Source organism: Gymnoscopelus braueri (assembly GCF_963280865.1).
Source record: "Gymnoscopelus braueri genome assembly, chromosome: 12".
NCBI lineage: Eukaryota > Metazoa > Chordata > Actinopteri > Myctophiformes > Myctophidae > Gymnoscopelus > Gymnoscopelus braueri.
The window spans coordinates 3,730,974-3,750,283 of record NC_137614.1 but is presented as its reverse complement, the minus strand read 5'-3'; the positions used below and the strand labels follow the sequence as shown (position 1 = coordinate 3,750,283).

At 38.2% G+C, this 19,310-nt stretch overlaps 1 protein-coding gene across 1 annotated transcript; it reads right to left on the bottom strand.

Moving 5' to 3' along the window:
* Positions 1-10,896: 10,896 nt before the first annotated feature.
* On the bottom strand, positions 10,897-17,720 carry LOC308097165 (transcription initiation factor TFIID subunit 11-like). Its single transcript, XM_080444798.1, has 6 exons — positions 17,560-17,720; positions 15,330-15,565; positions 14,395-14,531; positions 13,289-13,376; positions 12,683-12,779; positions 10,897-12,582 (listed from the first exon to the last, which is right to left on the bottom strand). The coding sequence occupies exons 2-6, from the start codon at positions 15,516-15,518 to the stop codon at positions 12,452-12,454; spliced, it is 642 nt and encodes a 213-aa protein (XP_080300924.1). The 5' UTR covers positions 15,519-15,565; positions 17,560-17,720; the 3' UTR covers positions 10,897-12,451.
* Positions 17,721-19,310: the final 1,590 nt, after the last annotated feature.

The following is a 19,310-nucleotide window of genomic DNA, read 5'->3' as shown; positions in this document are numbered from 1 at the left end:
TCCCGGTTTGCCTGAGAGGACATGGGGTGGGGGGGGGGGGGGGGGGGGGGAGCGGACCACTGGACATGTCCGTCTGTCCGTCCGGATCGTGGATTGGTTTGAAAAGATGATGAACACAGCTTGTATTTGGTAGCCTGGAATAGGGCATAGCAGTAGCGGCCATTTTCTGGTTCCATCTTTCCAGACCCATTTTTCCCATAGAGATTTCCAAAAATATTTATATCAATTAATTTAAGCCTAGAATCAAGCCATCCAGGATCCTGGTGAATCATGACCATAAAACATTTGATTTTGTGAAGATTTTTTTTGGTGAATATTTAATTATATGATATACTTAATAAATACCCTTTGTTTTGCGGTTTTCAATTTAATTTTTTCACAGAATCAAATGTTTTATGGTCATGAATCACCAGGATCCTGGATGGCTTGATTCTAGGCTTAAAATAATTGATATAAATATTTTTGGAAATCTCTATGGGAAAAACATTAATGGGGTCTAGAACGATGGAACCAGAAAATGGCCGCCACTGCTATGCCCTATACAGACTCGTTCAGAGTTTTTTTGGTATTATTTTGTTTTGTTTGTTTTTTCGTTTTTCACTTCGCCTTTCAGTCTAGCTGATTCGTTGAGCACTATCCAATCAGCAATGACATTACCTACGTAAAGAGGTGGCGTTTGGTAAATCAGGCTCATAAGAAGACGGACGGATTGACGAGCAGGGTGAAACAATGGCCTCTGGTCTGGAGTCCAGGCTACTGTTAAGTATTTTGGGATCGCCTCACTAGTTGAATCACACCGTTTTATTTATTTTTGTAATGTTTTGTTTCAAGTGTCTTGGATTCCTTAGGATTCCCTTTAATGTTATAAAAAGTGCACCTAACTTTAATCCATTAAGACCGAGGAACGCATCCGTGTCATTTTAAGATTTATTTGGCTATTAAAAAATAGCAGATCTACAAGCTCATAGCGCGGCACCGAGTGCCGCACTATGAGCTTGTAGATCTGCTATTTTAGAAAAATCACGATTTTTTTTTTGTGCAAATATTTGAATATATGTATTATTTAAAGGGATTTTTTTGTACTTAAATCTTTGCTCCATGGGGTCCCTATTACACAATATTTTGAGATGGGGGTCCGCAGCCAAATACACATGAAAACGTTTGAGAACCACTGATATAGATAGTTTAAAAAAAAAAAACTGTTAGGATTTGGAAGACATTTGTAGAACCCCCCAGAAGCAAAGACTTGAGTTAAAAAAAATAATGCTTTAAATCTACAAGCTCGTAGTGCGGCACTGCGCTACGAGCTTGTATATCTGCTATTTTTGAATAGTCAAAGAAATCTTAAAAATGACACTGATTCTTTCCCGGTCTAAATTGGTTAACAATGGGTGCGTTCGGAAATTACGCACCGGAGCACACTCGCCTATTAGTTTGTATTGGCCAGTGCGCTCAGTGCTGTATTTTCGAACGCGCCCTTAACTAACTCATGTACTCATGTACTGTTTTGGGTAATAATCCTCATCTAAGCCACTGTAGACGGCTGATGTGGGGTCCGTTCTTATTCTCTAAATGGTTACACGGTATTAAGCCTTAATTCCAACACGCCAACATGCCAAAACCTGAACGTGAACAAAAAGGCTCATTTGTACTTCCTCCCACGACACTTTGACATTGATGCTTCTTCCAGTGGAAAAAAACGTTTTATTGAATGAGAAGGTTGGGGGATGAAGTATAAATGATATTAGGACTGGGCGATACGGACAAAATCTAATATTACAATATCTTTGACCAAATACCTCAATGTCGATATTGTGATATTATACATTTCCTTTTTACGTTTTTTTTTTGTTTCTTTTTTACTTTCAATATTTTTGCCAATTTTTTTAAGTATAAAGTAAGGCTTAAAACCAGGAAAAGCAGACACTTTTGCCATTACACAACATTATGATCAAATCCCTGACGATGTCCCAGTCTCGTATCACCATTATGAAAATAATATTGATATATATTGTCCCGCCCTAATAAGTGAAAGCTAAGCCGTAGCAGAGAGCTGTCAGTCAAAGCAGGTCATATCATTCTAGGATGGTTGGGGGCGGAGTCCACAGAGAACAGCTTTTTGAGCTGGCAGTGCCAGTCTGCCATGTGTTTCTATGGTAGTTACAGTCTTCCATGTGTTTCTATGGTAAAGACAGTGCCAGTCTTCCATGTGTTTCTATGGTAAAGACAGTGCCAGTCTTCCATGTGTTTCTATGGTAAAGACACTCTGGTGCTGCTCTTCCCTGCAGCGTCCTGAGCGCTTCAAGCAGGAAATAGTTAGTTTTCTTGAGGAGCGCTGCTCTTTTGATCCTCCTGATTTTATGTGTCAGTGGTTTTCAACCCTTTTCATATCAAGGTTCATTATGTATTCGGCATTTGAGCCAGGGAACCACCGTTTGATCATTAGATTTAGACTCTCAGACAAAACTTAAAATATTTTGTTATGGTTGGTTAAGATTTTGTCCACAATTCCATGCTGTATTGATGTTGGTACCATAGGAGAGACAACAGGCAAACTTTGATCAAAATTACAATTCTTTAATTAAGTAATGCAGATGATTAACAATAATGTAACTCTTGAGAGAGTAAAATGAAACCAAATGGACCTGTTTCATTTTACACACTCAAGAGTTAAAGATCTATAAGGGTCCATTTGGTTACCAACTCTCCATCATTTAGCTGGGGACCACCTGGAACCGCCTCAAGGACCACTGGTTGAGAACCACTGGTATATATGACAACCCGGTAATGTACGACCCAACATGGAATCGTAACTACAACCATGAGGAAGTCCATGCTTACGTTAGCTGTTAGTGCTGATATCACAGGTGACGGGACGTTTGAGCAGTGAGCACCTCAATGGTTGCCAGGTTGGAACAGTGCAGGCATCACTGTGTGTGAGCACTATAATGGACATGATGTCCAGAGTGTTCCTCGGCTCAAAAGGCATTCTTTGTGGACACGGACCCTTAGCCTGTGAGTTTACAAAGACACCAGTGAAGCTAGACACTTAGTTATGTAGTTATGTACTGTAGAGTGACGTTTCATAAGGTGTACAATACTATGTACAGTGTTATTCCTTCAGTCTGAAGGTACTTTTCCGAAAAAGGTACATTAGAACATATTAGCTGCTGTTTCACAATCATCACCTTACTGTGTGCGTGCCTGTCTACACAGAATCTCTTTGCCACATATTAGCCGATCTACAAGCTCACACACCACGTCTGCGTTGTGAGCTTGTAGATTTTGGCTAACGTTCGACCCAGAATATGGATGTCTGTGTTTCAAGTGGTTAAATGTATTCCCATTGATCTTTAGTCTTTAGTGTGCGTTACTTTTCCTGCTCTGACATGCAGGGATTCCCTACTTTTTCTCTCCTCAAAAAACTTGTTTTTTCCCCCCCAGCCATGGATAAGTTATGTAAAAAGAAAATTACGTAACTTCAGTTGGAGAACCAGTGGATCCCCTGTCTCTCAGGAATGGGTGATTCACTGCAACACCGTTGGCTTCATTTTGGAAATCTTGTTGTTGTCGGGCAGAAACCTTTTATCTCCACATTCTAACTCTTTTTTTTTTTTTTTTGGTAAATTAACACCCTACTTGATCACACTACAGCGTTACACAAAAGCATCAAAAGTAGCAGATCAACAAGCTCGTTCGAGCTTGTAGATCTGCTACTTTAGCCGTTTTTGAATTTGAATCCTGAAAAGTAACAGTTTTGGACATATGAGGTTTCCACCCGACAGAGACAATCTATTTGTCGTGTAAAAGAGTGGGAACCCTGGACATGTGACAGTGGTTCCTTGATGGTGTTGGAACCAGGTGCTTTGTGTCAGGGGGTCTGGTGAATATCCACAGGAGCTAAAAGGCTTTGCTATCTCTAGTTTATGAAGAACAGGGTACATGGTATAATAGGTACAGTATTTTTGAGGCGGTTGGTCTTTTAATCCGAGCTGGCCCGATTAAAAATGCCAGGCGTGAACTCCCAATGAAAAACAATGAAAAACGTAGACAAAGACCCTTCAATCCATTAAGACCGGGAACGCATCAGTGTCATTCTAAGAATTTGTTTTGGCTATACAAAAATAGCTGATATACAATCTGCAAAAAAAAAAAATAATCGTGAAAATGTGTGCAATTTGTCCGATTCTACTAATGTCTAAATCCTTACAGTTTTTTGAAAAAAACTTGCTTGTATATCTGCTATTTTTGAATAGCCAAATAGCAAGTATAAGATAATGGTTAAAGTCGTGCAAATCTAAAATGCTAAACAATGCTTTCCCGGTCTTAAAGGGGAATACCACTCATTTTCAACATTGAACTATGACTTTAATACACCTTAGAGCTGTTGTGTGGAAATAAGAAAAAAGTCCCGCCCCCCCTTCTATGTTGCCTAGATCTGGATAATTGATAGGCATATAGAAGGGGTGGGGGACTTTTTATTTAATTCCACACAACAGCTCTAAGGTGTATTAAAGACGTAGTTCAATGTTGAAAATGAGTGGTATTCCCCTTTAATGGATACAATGTGTTTTATAGCGTAACAGGAAATACCCTGGATGCAAATTTCTGGCTCAGATTTACTGTATCAGGGGCTGTTGGGAGGTTGAAAAAACATGGTATGCATCTACCGTAGTTCATTTAGGATGTAAGGTTGTTTGCAGTTTATTTATTTTTGTCAAGACTTTTCTGTTACATCGCATCATCAAAATTACCAGGCAGTGTATTAAAGCCATATCAAACAAACTTAGAACTTAAAAGATTAAAACAAGCTATTTGTGGTACAGAAAACTGTGTATACAGTACATATATGTTGGGTCCTATTAGTCAACTAATTCCATGAAGAGGTACGTTCTTTGTGTTCTTGAGTTACTGTATTTACAGAACCACTTAATTTTTTTGCATATTGTATTTAATATTTTACATTGGCCAAACTCATCGGTCAAACTGTTTCCGTATGAATGGACGGAGACAATAACGGACGTATCTCACCGTGTGTAATAATAATAATAATAACATTGTATGACTTTTGAAAATAATAAGACCATTAACATTTATGAGTTTATATGAGAGACGTCTTTAAGCGCTTGAGATCATTTGTACCGGTACGATTATTTCACTGTTAGTTCCCCAGTACCTCACATTCCGATTGGCGGAGAGGCATTCTAATGAGTGCCAATTATTACTATAGAAATGTACCTTGCTTTGTACCTAGGACAGTGGTTCTCAAACTTTTTCATGTCAAGGACCCGCAAAATGACATGTATTTCGCCGCGGACCCCCATCTAAAAATATTTTGTTCCAGGGACCCCACAGAAGCAAAGATTTGAGTTAAAAATGTTTGCTTAAAAATATATATATATTCAAAGATTTGCACAAATTTTCAAGATTTTTAAAAAATTGCAGATCTACAAGCTCATAGCACTCGGTGCCGCGCTATGAGCTTGTATATCTGCTATTTTTCAATAGCCAAAGGTTAAAATTATTGTGATGCTATATTAACAAATTTTGCTGGGGACCCTCTGGACCACACTTTGAGAACCAGTGACCTAGGGAAACTGCAGTGTTCCATTTATCTGTGTACACGGGAGACCTCTGGTGGTCGTTCGTCGTCACAAAGGGTATTTTTACTTGTGTTGCCTTGGCGAGAAACAAAATGCCTGATTCTGAAAAATATCAAAGCAATAGAAAGATTTCCTTCTCTTTTATTTTCACCCAAAGCCCCGGACAGAGCATTGATTTGTAATGGGCTTTTTTCTCCTTTTTTAATATGATGGAATTACATAATCCAAGGGCGAATGACAAGAAAAATGCTCTACCAAACATAGTAGCTTTTTTTTTACGTTGTCTGCTTCCCTCTGCATGTGTACTAGAAACGTGTTAAAGGTCAAGGTCAGTGTAACAAACATCCAAAATGGGTTCTATTTGTTGTTTAGTGTGATGTCCATGTTTTGGCTTTTTGGTGTGGATGGGGGAGGTAAAGACAATAGACCATCACATTGTATATTGCCTAATTTCAGTGGTAGAAAAGGTACTCAAATTCTTTACTTATGTAAAAGTACCAATACTGCAATATAGAAATACTCTGTTACAAGTAAAAGTCCAGAATTCAAAATTTACTTGAGGAAAAGTACAAACGTATTGGCATCAAAATGCACTTAAAGCACCAAAAGTAAAAGTGCAAAAATGTTTGAAAATAGCAGATCTACAAGCTCACAACGCGTCACGCTGCGACGCGTTGTGAGCTTGTAGATCGGCTATTTTCAAATAGCCTAGGTATAAAATAGGGCTTAAGTGGCTAATGTATGTTTCATAATATCATAATTTATATCTGAAAAATAACTAGTAACTAATGTTTTCAAATAATTGTAGTGGAGTAAAAGTACAATATTTGCCTCTGGGATGTAGTGAAGTAGAAGTAAAAGTACAGAAAATGGGAAATACTCCAGTAAAGTAAAGAATTCCTCAAAAGCGTACTTAAGTACGGTACTTGAGTAAATGTACTTAGTTACTTTACACCACTGCCTAATTTATATGCTCCGTCGTACAATGAAAATAGCCGACCTATAAGTTGAGCTTACGTATCGGCTATTTTTGGTCTGCAACATCATCATGACCGAACGTAAGTCGGGCTTCACCCTTCTCAAGCTCCATCCATAGACACCCTCAAACTGGTGCTCCAATAAAAAATAAGCTCTCTGTACAGGTCATGTTAAGCTTAAACGAACAAACATTTAAGCACTATATACTCCGTTGTATGGCGCATAAGCTAAAACAGCCCATCTACGAGCTTGTAGGTCTGCTGTGTTCACCATTGTATTTGTATTATTTTTAAATATTTTCCTAATAATGGACAACACAGTCGTACTACGAAGTATAAAGAAATGAGGCTTTTACAGTTCCTTGGCACTCAAGAGCAGGCCACGGTTGCTATGACAACCATTACCCAGGGTGCCATGTAAATGTAGGGGAAAGTGGGGGGGGGGGGGGCTTCTCTCACTATTCATGTGAATGACATTGCAGAATTCTTGTGATTGCTGAGTGGATGCATGTATTGCAATATTGTTTTTTTTGTTTTGTTGCTTTATGCCCTCGTGGAGTTCTTTGCACTCGTGTGAGATAAGATAACATTCACTGGATAATTGCACTGTTTTAATGTGAATCACTTCAAGGGATTTATTTTTAAAATCCTTTTGTTCTTTATTCCGAGATCTTCCTCCTCGACGGTGCAAAACGCAGAAGCCCCTTCGTCTCTTCTCACAGTGTTGTTTTTCTGCGTTTTGTATTTGTATTTTTTTTTGCCATCACGTCATTCAATCTAATATTAAATGGGTTCCGTGAACCATATGGTAGTATTTTAAATGGTTGAAAGAAATAAACTTAAAAGTTGCTGAAAATTGTTGTGTGGTTTTACTGAATGATACATAATATTTCAGTTTATAGAAGACATTTGCTTTATCTGGTAGGAAAGATTATTTTAGGCAGTTTTTTTTGCTTTAATTTATTAGATAGGATGGTGTGAGACTGGAGTCAGAGGGTAAAGAGGAAATACATAACACGTGGCTTCAGGTGGATTCGAACCGGAGACGTTAGTCACCACACTAACCATTCACCCACCGTTACATCTCATCTTGTAGGCATCTTTAAATTGTAGATCAGCTATTTTGGAAAAATCCTGAAAATGTGTGCAAATCTTTGAATATGTATACATATCTTTTTAAAGCAAACATTTGTAACTCAACTTTGCTTCTGGGGGGTCCCTGGAACAACATTTTGAGATGGGGGTCCGCGACCAAATACATAATTATCTAAAAAAAAAAATCTAAATCCTAACAGTATATTGCTATATCAGTGGAGCTTGCAGCGTGGCACAAAGTGACGTGCTGTGAGCTTGCATAATATCCATACCATTTTTAAAATCTTGAGTAATTTAGATTTTTTCCCCCTTTTCTTTTAACATAAATCTTCTCTTGGGTGTCCCTCCCTGGCAAAAAACATTGAGATGGGGGGTCCACGGCAAAATATATATCAATTTGGGGGTCATTGACTTATTTTTTTTGAGAACCACTGATTTAGAAGGTGTTTTTAAAATGGACCTCAATTTACAATTTAGGCATTTAGCAGACGCTCTTAATCCAGAGTGATTTACAGTAAGCAAGGACAACACGAGGTAATACATCAAATGCATAGAAATAGTAATCTAGGATCATAGGTAAACCAAGAACCTATGATCAGTCTAAACGGTATAAAAAATCTATACTCTGTACATTGAAACTATACACACTATAGCATGGGTTCCCAAACTTTTCAGCCCGCGACCCCAAAATAAGGGGGCCATTGACTCGCGAGCCCACCCAATTTATGCACATAAACTTGCACGTTCGGTGCGCATTTAAAATTTATTAAAATGGTAAAATGTACTATTTGTAATCATTTTAGGTTGTATTTCATCCATTCTGTTGAATTAAATAAAATAAAATAATAATATATATTTTTTTTAATGACCCAAAATAATTTCGCGACCCCACCATCAGTCTCCCGCGACCCCAAGTGGGGTCGCGACCCAAACTTTGGGAACCCCTGCACTATAGGATGCCACGTCTACAATGACCTGGCATCTGTCTACATAACATGCTATCTAATATAAATTACATTTTAGCCTACGGTGCTACGGTTATTTAGACCATTGGTTCTCAACCTTTTCAGGCCGTGACCCCCTAAAATAATCATATTTGAACTGGGGACCCCCACCCTGACAAGCACTTGGAATTGTAGGAGTTGAGGCATTACATTTAGTTTGACTCTGTTCTACAGATAAATATTGTAAAAACAGTGAAAACAAATATTGTGAGCTCAAAGGTACAGTCATGTACAAAAATATGGTTCAAAAGAAGACCACATGGCTGACAACAACTGGAATGTATAGATGTGGTAACTGTGCCTGTTGCAACAACACAACAGACAAGAAATCATTCAATCATCCCCACACTGGAAGGAAGATTCCTATTCGTGAATTTATCAACTGCAAATCGACACAAGTGATTTACATGCTGTTATGTCCCTGTGGTCTAGCATACGTAGGACAAACTAAACGACCCCTCAAACAAAGAATATCAGAGGCAGCACAAAACTGCAATCCGTACAGGAAATATGGATTATGCAATTGCAAAACATTATGCTGAAGCAAATCATGGTTCACCCTCTTCATTAAAATTCTGTGGGATTGAGAAAATTGTGATGCCCATCAGAGGAGGTGATATTCTAAAGAAACTGGCCCAGAGAGAAATGCAGTGGATATACACACTCAACACTATGACACCCAATGGACTTAATGACGATTATAGCTTAAAATGATTTTTGGGTTAAGACTATCTTTGATACCCCTTCACTGTGTATTGGATGTGTTACTTTATGATATATGCCTCAAAATTACCTGTAATTGCCTGTGTTCTTGCATACTAGTGATTGGACCTTGGTGATTGACTTGAGATTTCAGCTGTTGGTGAACTCTGACCTTTTGTATAAAGTGAGTTGAATTGATGTGATATGAATGCTCTGAGGAAGGCTCATAGCCGAAACGCGTAAGCGTTCATTTTATTGGTGTGCCAATAAAAAAAGTGGAAATGTGAGTAATTTGTCCTCCATTAAATTGAAATTTTTGGATGTGCTACCTTTTTGGAATTTTTTTAATTCCTTTTTTTGATATGTGAGCTTGTATATCGGCTATTTTCAAAATGTTTGCCTCTTTCTTATATTATTTGACAATTTGGCCAATGTTTGACCAGTTTTTAAAGTTTGCTGATTACTTTTGATGCAGTAAGTGTCTTTTCTTTCTTCCTCTTAAAGGTCCTTAAATTTCACTTCACTGTCATCTGGGGACCCCCCAAAATCAACCACTGATTTAGACACCCTGCTGACTGGTATAGCTTGCTCACATCAAACCATTCAATAACCACCAATCTCCTGTGGATGATATCATTCTATACAGTGATTCTCAACCTTTTTAATATCAAGGACCCCCAGCTAGATATGAATTACACTACGGACTCCCATTTGAGACCCACATTCTACACTGTAATCTCATGGTTTTGGGTATTTCCTGACCCAAAACCATGATGGAAAAAAGCCTACAGTATTAGAACAAATTTATATTATTTTGGTTAATAGTGTAAACGTGACTTGACAGACATGTGGTTTCTTTAACCCATTAAGACAGGGAACACATGTCATTTTAAGATTTCTTTGGCTTTCAAAAATAGCAGATCTACAAGCTTGTACCGGTAGATATATTTTTTGAAAAATCATGGGAATTTGTGCAAATCTTTGAATATATAATTTTAAAGCAAACATTTTTAACTCAAATCTTTGCTTCTGGGGATTCTACAAATGTCTTCTAAATCCTAACAGTTTTCTGAAAAAGACTTATGTTGCAATAATGTCAGTGGTGCTCAAACTTTTTCATGTCAACGACCCCCAAAATGATGCATTTCAGAACCCCATGTTGTTCCAGGGACCCCCCAGAAGTAAAGATTTTAGTTACAAATGTTCGCTTTAAAAAAAAATATATATATACACATACTTAGATTTGCACACATTTCACGATAATAAAAAAAATAGCAGATCTACAAGCTCATAGCATGAGCTTGTAGAGCTCTTTTTGAATAAAATAATGGTTTAAGTGGTTACACAGATGCGTTCCCGGTCTTAATGGGTTAAAACAAAAAAGAATAAGATAGGCGGCTAGAAATATGACAAAGTACAACCTGCATGTTGTGGGACGTCTGTAAGTTAATTTGTAATACAAAGTTTACCGATTCTAATTCAAGTAGTATGCACTTTAAAGACACAACACACATATTTACAAAAACAACTTTTAATTAAAAACAGTAAGTTTAGCGTCTTTGCCGACACACAAAATCAAGATTCAGTTTAGGCACAATAATAGCATGTACTGGCATAAGATACATTTATGAACACATAGTATACACCAATATCTGCTTTAATCTGCTATTAAACCGTGACCTTAACAGTAACATTTCTATTTTGCAGTCACCTTTATGTGGATATTTACAGACAGGAGGAGAACATGATGCCAAAGTGGAGCGGCTAAACAGAGACACTGTGTTTCTGGACAAACCTGAAGATACTTCTCCTGCACCCAGTAAAACAAAGCCAGACATACTGCTGTGACCGGTGTACTAGCTGATACATGGTCTCATCTCAGAATACAGAGCATTCACACAGGACAGAAGCATAATAGTCTCATTTATGCTCTTGTGTTTCCACAGTATGAATTGAATGGGGCTTTACTGCTGTTTAGCAGCGGGGGGAAAAAAAGCTTCACCTCAAGGTCTGTACTCAAGATGGGGAATTCACACTGGAGAGAAGATCAGAGAATTCACAATGGAGAGAATATTAGAGAATTCACAATGGAGAGAATATTAGAGAATTCACAATGGAGAGAATATTAGAGAATTCACACTGGAGAAAACAGAATTCACACTGGAGAGATTAGAGAATTCACACTGGAGAGAAGATCAGAGAATTCACAATGGAGAGAATATTAGAGAATTCACAATGGAGAGAATATTAGAGAATTCACAATGGAGAGAATATTAGAGAATTCACACTGGAGAAAACAGAATTCACACTGGAGAGATTAGAGAATTCACATTTGAGAGAAGCTTTAAGCACTGCTGTGACCAGTGTAGAAGTTGAAATACATTAAGCTTTTCACCAAAAAATACCCTATTTCCTCACTGCTTTCCTTACTAATGTTCCTGATGACCAACTTTCATGGCCTTATCCTTGGGGACACAGCGGGCACCGTTGGTGCCCACGACCCTTCTTGGCACGACCGCTGTTTCTTCTCTTCTGTGTAGAAGAGGTTGAACTACATTAAAGCCGTACCACTGTGACCAGTATGGGAGAGGTTGAACTACATTAACGCCTTACCACTGTGACCAGTATAGGAGAGGTTGAACTACATTAACGCCTTACCACTGTGACCAGTATGGGAGAGGTTGAACTACATTAACGCCTTACCACTGTGACCAGTATAGGAGAGGTTGGTGTCTTTTTGAGTACAGAGCAATGAGGTGAAGCTTATTTCCCCCCCCAGAGAAACGCCCATCTACTTTAGCCAAGACCATTTGTACTTGACCAACAAAGTGTGACAGTGAGTTATGTGAGCCGAGTGGTTCTACCGATGGTCTCCACAGGTTGTCAACGTCTTGTATCACTGGCAAACTGTTCCCATCAATTTAAGGGTGATTTATACTGGGTTGCGCACCAAAAATAGCCAATTAACAACTTAACTTGTTAATTGGCTATTTTCGGTGCGTGGTGCAAGCAAAGCACCCTCGTATAAATCAGGCATTGGCATCCACGCCCCCTGGGTAAGTTCTTCTTCTCAGTGGAAGATAATGTTCTTGAACTTGGTGTTGGGGATCTGTTCCCGGCTCTTCAGTCTCCTCACCGCCTCCCTCATGTGTTTGGGCTGAAGAGGAGGGGTCTCTCCCCACTTCTCACACACATCCAGCGCTGCAGGACAGAGAGAGAGAGAAACACAAATAACCTACGTCAGAACTTAAATCTAACAGACACTACTGCTGCACAAAGACCCGTTTGTTACAGAACTCACCTTCCTCCACGATTTCCCCGGCAAAGACTTTGGAAATACCCGACATGGCAATCACCACGTTCTGGGACACTGACGATCCTGTTATGGACTGGATCAACTGGAAACCAAAGGGTAATTTTTGTAAGGCATCATGTCATACCCATGGATTACATTTCTCAATAAGACTGATTTCAGTCATTTGGAGAGACAGGGAGACTCCTGTTACTGAACAAACACTCTATAGCAATGATTACTATCACAACAATATAGTGCTTTGCTTTCAGTCATTTATCAAATGAAAGACTTAAACCTCTACTATTGCTAGTAGAGGTCACACTAGCAATATAATACATCTTCCATATAACCCCAATTGTCTCTGATATTTGATCAAAGCAAAAAGGTTTAACTTGTTGCTTGTACGTAGAACAGCAAGAACAGATTATACCTTAACATCATAATGTGTTAATTGTTTAGGAAACAGAGCACTAGTGTGGAGGACTCCTTTCACAAATCTCAGATTGGGTTTGGCCTGACTCAAGTGTTTGCTTTAATCCCTGCATAGCTATTGTAAACTAACCTATTAAAATCAATAAGCTACAGAGAACAGATTAAGTATAACAGTCTTACCCTCTTGATGGCGGCCTTGGGGAAGGCAGAGCGTCTGTACATCTCATAGCGGTTGAGTTGCTCTTCAGAGAAGGACGACACCAGAACTCTGGAGAAGAACAGAACAACACATGGTGTTTAAACAGGGAAGAGTTCAGTCGTGTGTGTGTGTGTGTGTGTGTGTGTGTGTGTGTGTACTCCCAGCTTCACTCAGGCCAGGTGTGACTGCGTCAATCAGCCTCACCCTCACCCTCCCCAATCCCCATTACATATTGGGTGCGTTCAGAAATATAGCACTGAGCGCCCTGGCCTATACAAACTAATAGGTGCGCATTCCCGAACACACCCAAGTTCTCTGTGGGGCAGAAACCTTGTATCTCCACATTTAACCCATTCAAACCGAGAACGCATCTGTGTAACCACTTTATCCACATTTTATACTTTGGCAGATCTACAAGCTCAATGAGCTTGTAGATCTGCCTTTTTTGAAAAATCTTGACCATTTGCACAAACAGTTGGGGGAAAAAAATGAATATATATATAAATATATATATGTATATATATATATATATACACATATACATATACATATACATATATATGGGGGGAGGGGGGGGGGCAAATACATTTTGGGGGTCCTTGACATGAAAAGGTTTGAGGACCACTGATATTATAGCAAAGGTTTTTCAGTTAGGATTTAGAAGATATTTGTAGAATCCCCCAGAAGCAAAGATTTGAGATACAAATGTTCGCTTTAAAAAAATATATATATATTTTCAAAGATTTGCACACATTTTCACGATTACTTTTCAAAAATAGAACTACAAGCTTGTAGATCTGCTATTTTGGAATAGCGAAAGAAATCTAAAAATGACACACAGATGCATTCCCGGTCTTAATGGATGAAGTGTGTGTGTGCGTGTTATAAATATTGAACCAATGCAAAGTATCAACAAGAGCGTGTGACTAAATAATAACTACATTGGATCCATTGGATCACAGGTTCTTTTTTTTCCTTATTTTTTTACGCTTCCTAAAAAGTAACAGTTTTGGACATTACAAGGTTTCCCCCTACAGTGATTATGTATGGATCTGTCCTGAAGCATGAGGATGATGTCAAAACTCACTGCATCTTCTGGATCTCGTCCTCGTCCACCTTGTGGCGTTTCTCCTTCTTCTTCTCCGGTTCTCCTACTTTGAGTTTCTTGGCGGAGTTCGGGCCTGAGGACGAGCCCTCCTCCTCGTCCTCCGCACCCTGGGACGCCTGCACACCATGACAAGCATAGAAACACTCACATTAAGGGAAATCACAATCTAAATGTGGCGTTCAAGTAGGCTCTATATCATTGGAAAGAAATTGGGCCTCTTGGTTACTTCCTTCATTCATAGGTGTTACCAATGATACTAATGAAGGCTCTGTTCAGTTTTGATTTTGACAGCAATTTTCAGTTTTTAGAATCAAATTCCAGTTTTAGTCATATTTTAGTCATCTGAAATGTTTTACTGTTAGTCTAGTTTTAGTCGACTAAATCTACAGTTGATTTAGTCGACTAAAATGTATTTTCGTGGTGCCTTGATGGCGTCGTAATGGCTGATTTTACATTTGGTTGCATGCTGAAAATAGCCGATCTACAAGCTCACACTGACGCGTTGTGAGCTTGTAGATCTGCTATTTTCAGAGCGCAACACCCGAGCGCAACCAAGCATAAAATGACTTGTCTTTTAGTTCTACTGGATCTCTTCTCCACTAGTCCATTAACATTTTAGTCTAGTATTTATTTGTTGACTGAAATTGTCAGTATATTTAGTCTTAGTTTTTGTCATCGTAGCTTAGTTTTTATTTCATTTTTGTCAGTGAAAAAAGGTAATGGACGAACATTTACCAAACTATGAACTAACCCTCTGATCTTAGCCAAACAGACTTTTTTTCTACATCAAATCTCTACACCCAAAAAATAGCCGATCTACAAGCTCACAAGGTCGTGAGCTTGTAGATCTGGTATTTTGTGCACAGAGACACCATCGTATAAATCAGGCTTAAAATGTTGAAAAGTAAACTGACATTCTTATCGTCCTGTTTGGGAGGAGTCGAACAAGAAGAAGATTCTTTAGTGTCATCGGCGGCGCTCGCTGCCCCCTCCTGGGCGTCTTCGGCGGCGGTCTCCTTTTTGACCGCCTCCTCCTCGCTGGTTGAGGCCATCGTCTCGAACGGCGGCGTGTCGTCCGGTTTGATGCGTGCGGGGTCGGCCATTATCGCTATCAATCACCACAACCCTTTGGTGCCCCCTGCCTGCGATTCTGCAAACAGAGATGTCATAGTGCTTATTTTCAGCTCAAATACATTTCGGTCCATTATTTCTCCTCTTCAATAATACCAATCAGCATTTTGGGTTTTATATCGTTGGAAATCCTGATTAGTTACCTTCACAACCAGGTACAACTTGTAAGTACAAATATTGTACTTTTACTCCACTACAATTATTTGAAAGCAGATCGAAAAGCTCACATGAGCCTTGTAAATCTGCTATTTCAAAAGATGTTTTATACATTTTGAAAACTTGAAATGTGACATTCTGCACAATGAGTACTTTAAGAAAAGAGTATAATGTGTGTAGTTGCAGCATTCTTAGCAACACATTTTCTTTGTCGTCATTGAATTATAAATACAAGATATAAACCAAACACAAATGTAAAACTAGGTCTCCGCCAGGTCAGGTAGGTTATTGTGGCCTCCTGGTGGCGCTATAATAGGCCAATGTGAAAAGGGCGCGATTTTTTCTTAGGCCTTTCACGGCAAGCGGACACTGCATTCATGATTTGAGGCATTTTGTTCCAAAAATGTGTTTTGCAAAATTAGACCTGCTGGTGGCGCTATAACAGGCCAATAGTAAAAGGGTGGCATTTCTTCCTCGGCCTAATAGAAATGTGCGTGTGAAATTTCACGGAAATCGCAAGCTGGGTTCATGATTTTTGAAAACGGACCAATCCTGCAAACTTTGGAAGCCAATCTTCGGCAATCAGGATGTAATATGGGAAATCGGATAGATCCGTGTAGATCACATGACTATAGAGATACTGTGTACCGATTTGTGTGATGTTTGGACAAAATCTGTAGGAGTAGTATCAATAAATGTGTTTTGCACAAATCGGCCTCCTGGTGGCGCTATAACAGGCCAATCTGCAACATTTGGGCCAGAGGTTCTGACTTGGCATCCAGGGAGTGTGTGTGCACAGTTTCGCAGCGGCCGGGCCAACGGTGCCGGAGATTAGGTGGTAACGGACGGACAGGACACACGGACGGACGGACAGGGGGTAAAACATACTCTCTCGCCATGCCTTTCGGCCTGGCGGAGACAATTATGGAATAGCTTAGATGAACAAAAACAAATTTGTAGCTCAATAAACACATTTAAAAAGACAACATAATAGATTATAGAACATTAGTATTTTATGTAAGTATATATATTATATGCCATATTTTACTATGACATAGAATATACTTGACTGATATTATATATTAGAAAACCAGAAGGTTAGTTTCTGTTGATTGATTTTATTTTGATTTTTCTCTTCTCTCGTACATATTTTTCACTCTTCATACCAGTAACCTGTAAGCTGATTGTATGACGTTCTGTATAGTAGTGTGTATATCTGTCTGCCTCTTATAATGTCATCATGATTTGTGTGCATGGGGATCTCATCTTAAACAAGCTCAGTGCTTAATGAGTCTTCCAGTTTAGTAGACCTTGTATTGTGAATTTGTACTTCCATGTACTGTTGTTCTCATGTCTTACTAAATAAAGTACATCAATCAATCAATCAATTTAGTAAGACATGAGAAACAGTACCTGGAAGTACAATTCACAATACAAGGTCTACTAAACTGGATAACTCATAAAGCACTAAGCTGTTACTCGTTTTCTTTTTTTGTCGTTTTAGGTCTTTGTTTTTCTCGTTTGTTTGGTTGTTATTTTTTGTTGATGTTTGTTTTGTTGTATTTTCTTACCTATGATAGTTATTCAAAGGTTAAAAGGGTGGCACAATAAGCTAAGGCTTCAGCATACACCTTTTGGTCTATTTTGTCTACGATAACAAATGAAGGCTTTGTATTAATATGCTTTTAATGTCCAAAATAAAACTACTACTACGACTACTAATGTAAACAAAACAACCCACAAGCTAGCGAGCTAACAGCTAGCCACACACACACACACACACACACACACACACACACACACCCAGAGGAATAGATCAACAACTACATGATTTATAAGAGTTATAAATATACATACCAGTGGATCTCTCCTCGGCTCCGCTTTAGGTGTTCATGCACGGACATGTAATTTTAAAGATATTTATTATTTTTTAGCTTAGCTTTAAAACTCTGATGCTACATGAAGCTAAAGGTTAGCTAACCGTTAGCTTCACTGAGCTAGCCTCGAGAGAAGAAGACGGAACTTCCTGTGTTTAAAAAGACATTTCCGTTTCCGGTGTTGAATCAACTTTATTGCTTTATTACTGAACACAGGAGAGACAGCAAAACACTATTATTTATATACAATCATTTATTATTATCCAAGTATTATTAAAACATATTAGTAATACACATATTAGTATTAATAATAATAATAATAATAATTATTATGGTAATAATAATAAAGATAATAATAATAATAATTGTTATTATAAAATAATAACAATAATAATAATAATAATAATTTATTATTATTATTATTATTATTATTATTATTATTATTATTATTATTATTATTATATAAACAATAGATTGACTTTTGGGGATATTCTACTGTTTAGACCAGTGGTTCTCAAGCCATGGGAAAAAAGAAAGAAAGAAAAGAAAAAGACCATTGTTGCATCAAAAGTAATGAACAAACTATACTATAAAAACTGGTGAAAAATTGGCCAAACTGTCAAATAATATAAGAAAAAAACTAAAATTGTGAAAATAGCAGATCCACAACATCCTCAAGCTCACAACAAATAGCAGAGAGCTTGTGGATCTGCTATTTTCACAATCTTTATCTGTGGAACCACGTCAAACAAAATGTAATGCCTCAACTCCTACATTCCAAGTGCTTGTCAGGGTGGGTGGTCCCCAGTTAAGAAAATATGATTATTTTGGGGGTCCCCAGTTCTAATATGATTATTTTGGGGGGTCCCCATGCAGTTCAAATATGATTATTTAGGGGGGTCGCGTCCTGAAAAGGTTGAGAACCACTGATTTAGACTGATTCTTGGTTCTTGGTTTACCTGATCCTAGATATTACCTTGTGTTTACCTTGTTTACTGTAAACAACTCTGGATTAAGAGTGTACTGCTAAATACCTAAATTGTAAATTGTAAATTATTATTATTGCTAAGAATTAATAGTGTTAATGTTATTCAAATAACAATACATTCATTAATAATCAGAAAGGAGACATTTATTTATTTATATATATATATTTTTTACCATTGCAATATTTCAGAGATCCACGCGCGAAACAAATATTACAACAAATACCAATATTTCACAGAAAAACAAGCCCAAAGTAGCTTATAATAAGGCAGACATGGCAACACTGGCTAGGGCGTGTTGGTTGGTTAGTGGGGCTCCACCTACTGGGCTGTGCTGAGGCTTTGGATAGGATCGCAGAGCATAGGGTCCTCCCCCTCAACCCTAAAAAAGCAGATATACAAGCTTGTGAGCTTGCATATCTGCTATTTTCAAGAGAGGGGCAAGGTTGCCATGTCCGCTTATTATAAGCTACTTTGGGTTGTTTCTCCTTAAAGTTGCTGGTAAATATATTTTGTTGCTGGATGCGTTTTTTTGTCTTGTTTCTAAAGTGTAGTTGTTTTTTTGTTCTTGTTTCTAAAGTGTAGTTGTTTATTTGGTCTTGTTTCTAAAGTGTAGTTGTTTTGGTCTTGTTTCTAAAGTGTAGTAGTTTATTTGGTCTTGTTTCTAAAGTGTAGTAGTTTATTTGGTCTTGTTTCTAAAGTGTAGTTGTTTATTTGGTCTTGTAGTTGTTTATTTGGTCTTAAT

Bases quoted from the DNA above. Each gene is read 5' to 3' on its own strand.
- LOC308097165 (XM_080444798.1), bottom strand. From the start codon at position 15,518: ATGGCCGACCCCGCACGCATCAAACCGGACGACACGCCGCCGTTCGAG. The intron at 13,377-14,394 runs GTGAGTTTTGAC...GTTCTTCTCCAG, and splicing joins GACGAGATCCAGAAGATGCA to AGTTCTGGTGTCGTCCTTCT. The intron at 12,583-12,682 runs GTGAGTTCTGTA...TCTGTCCTGCAG, and splicing joins CGGGGAAATCGTGGAGGAAG to CGCTGGATGTGTGTGAGAAG.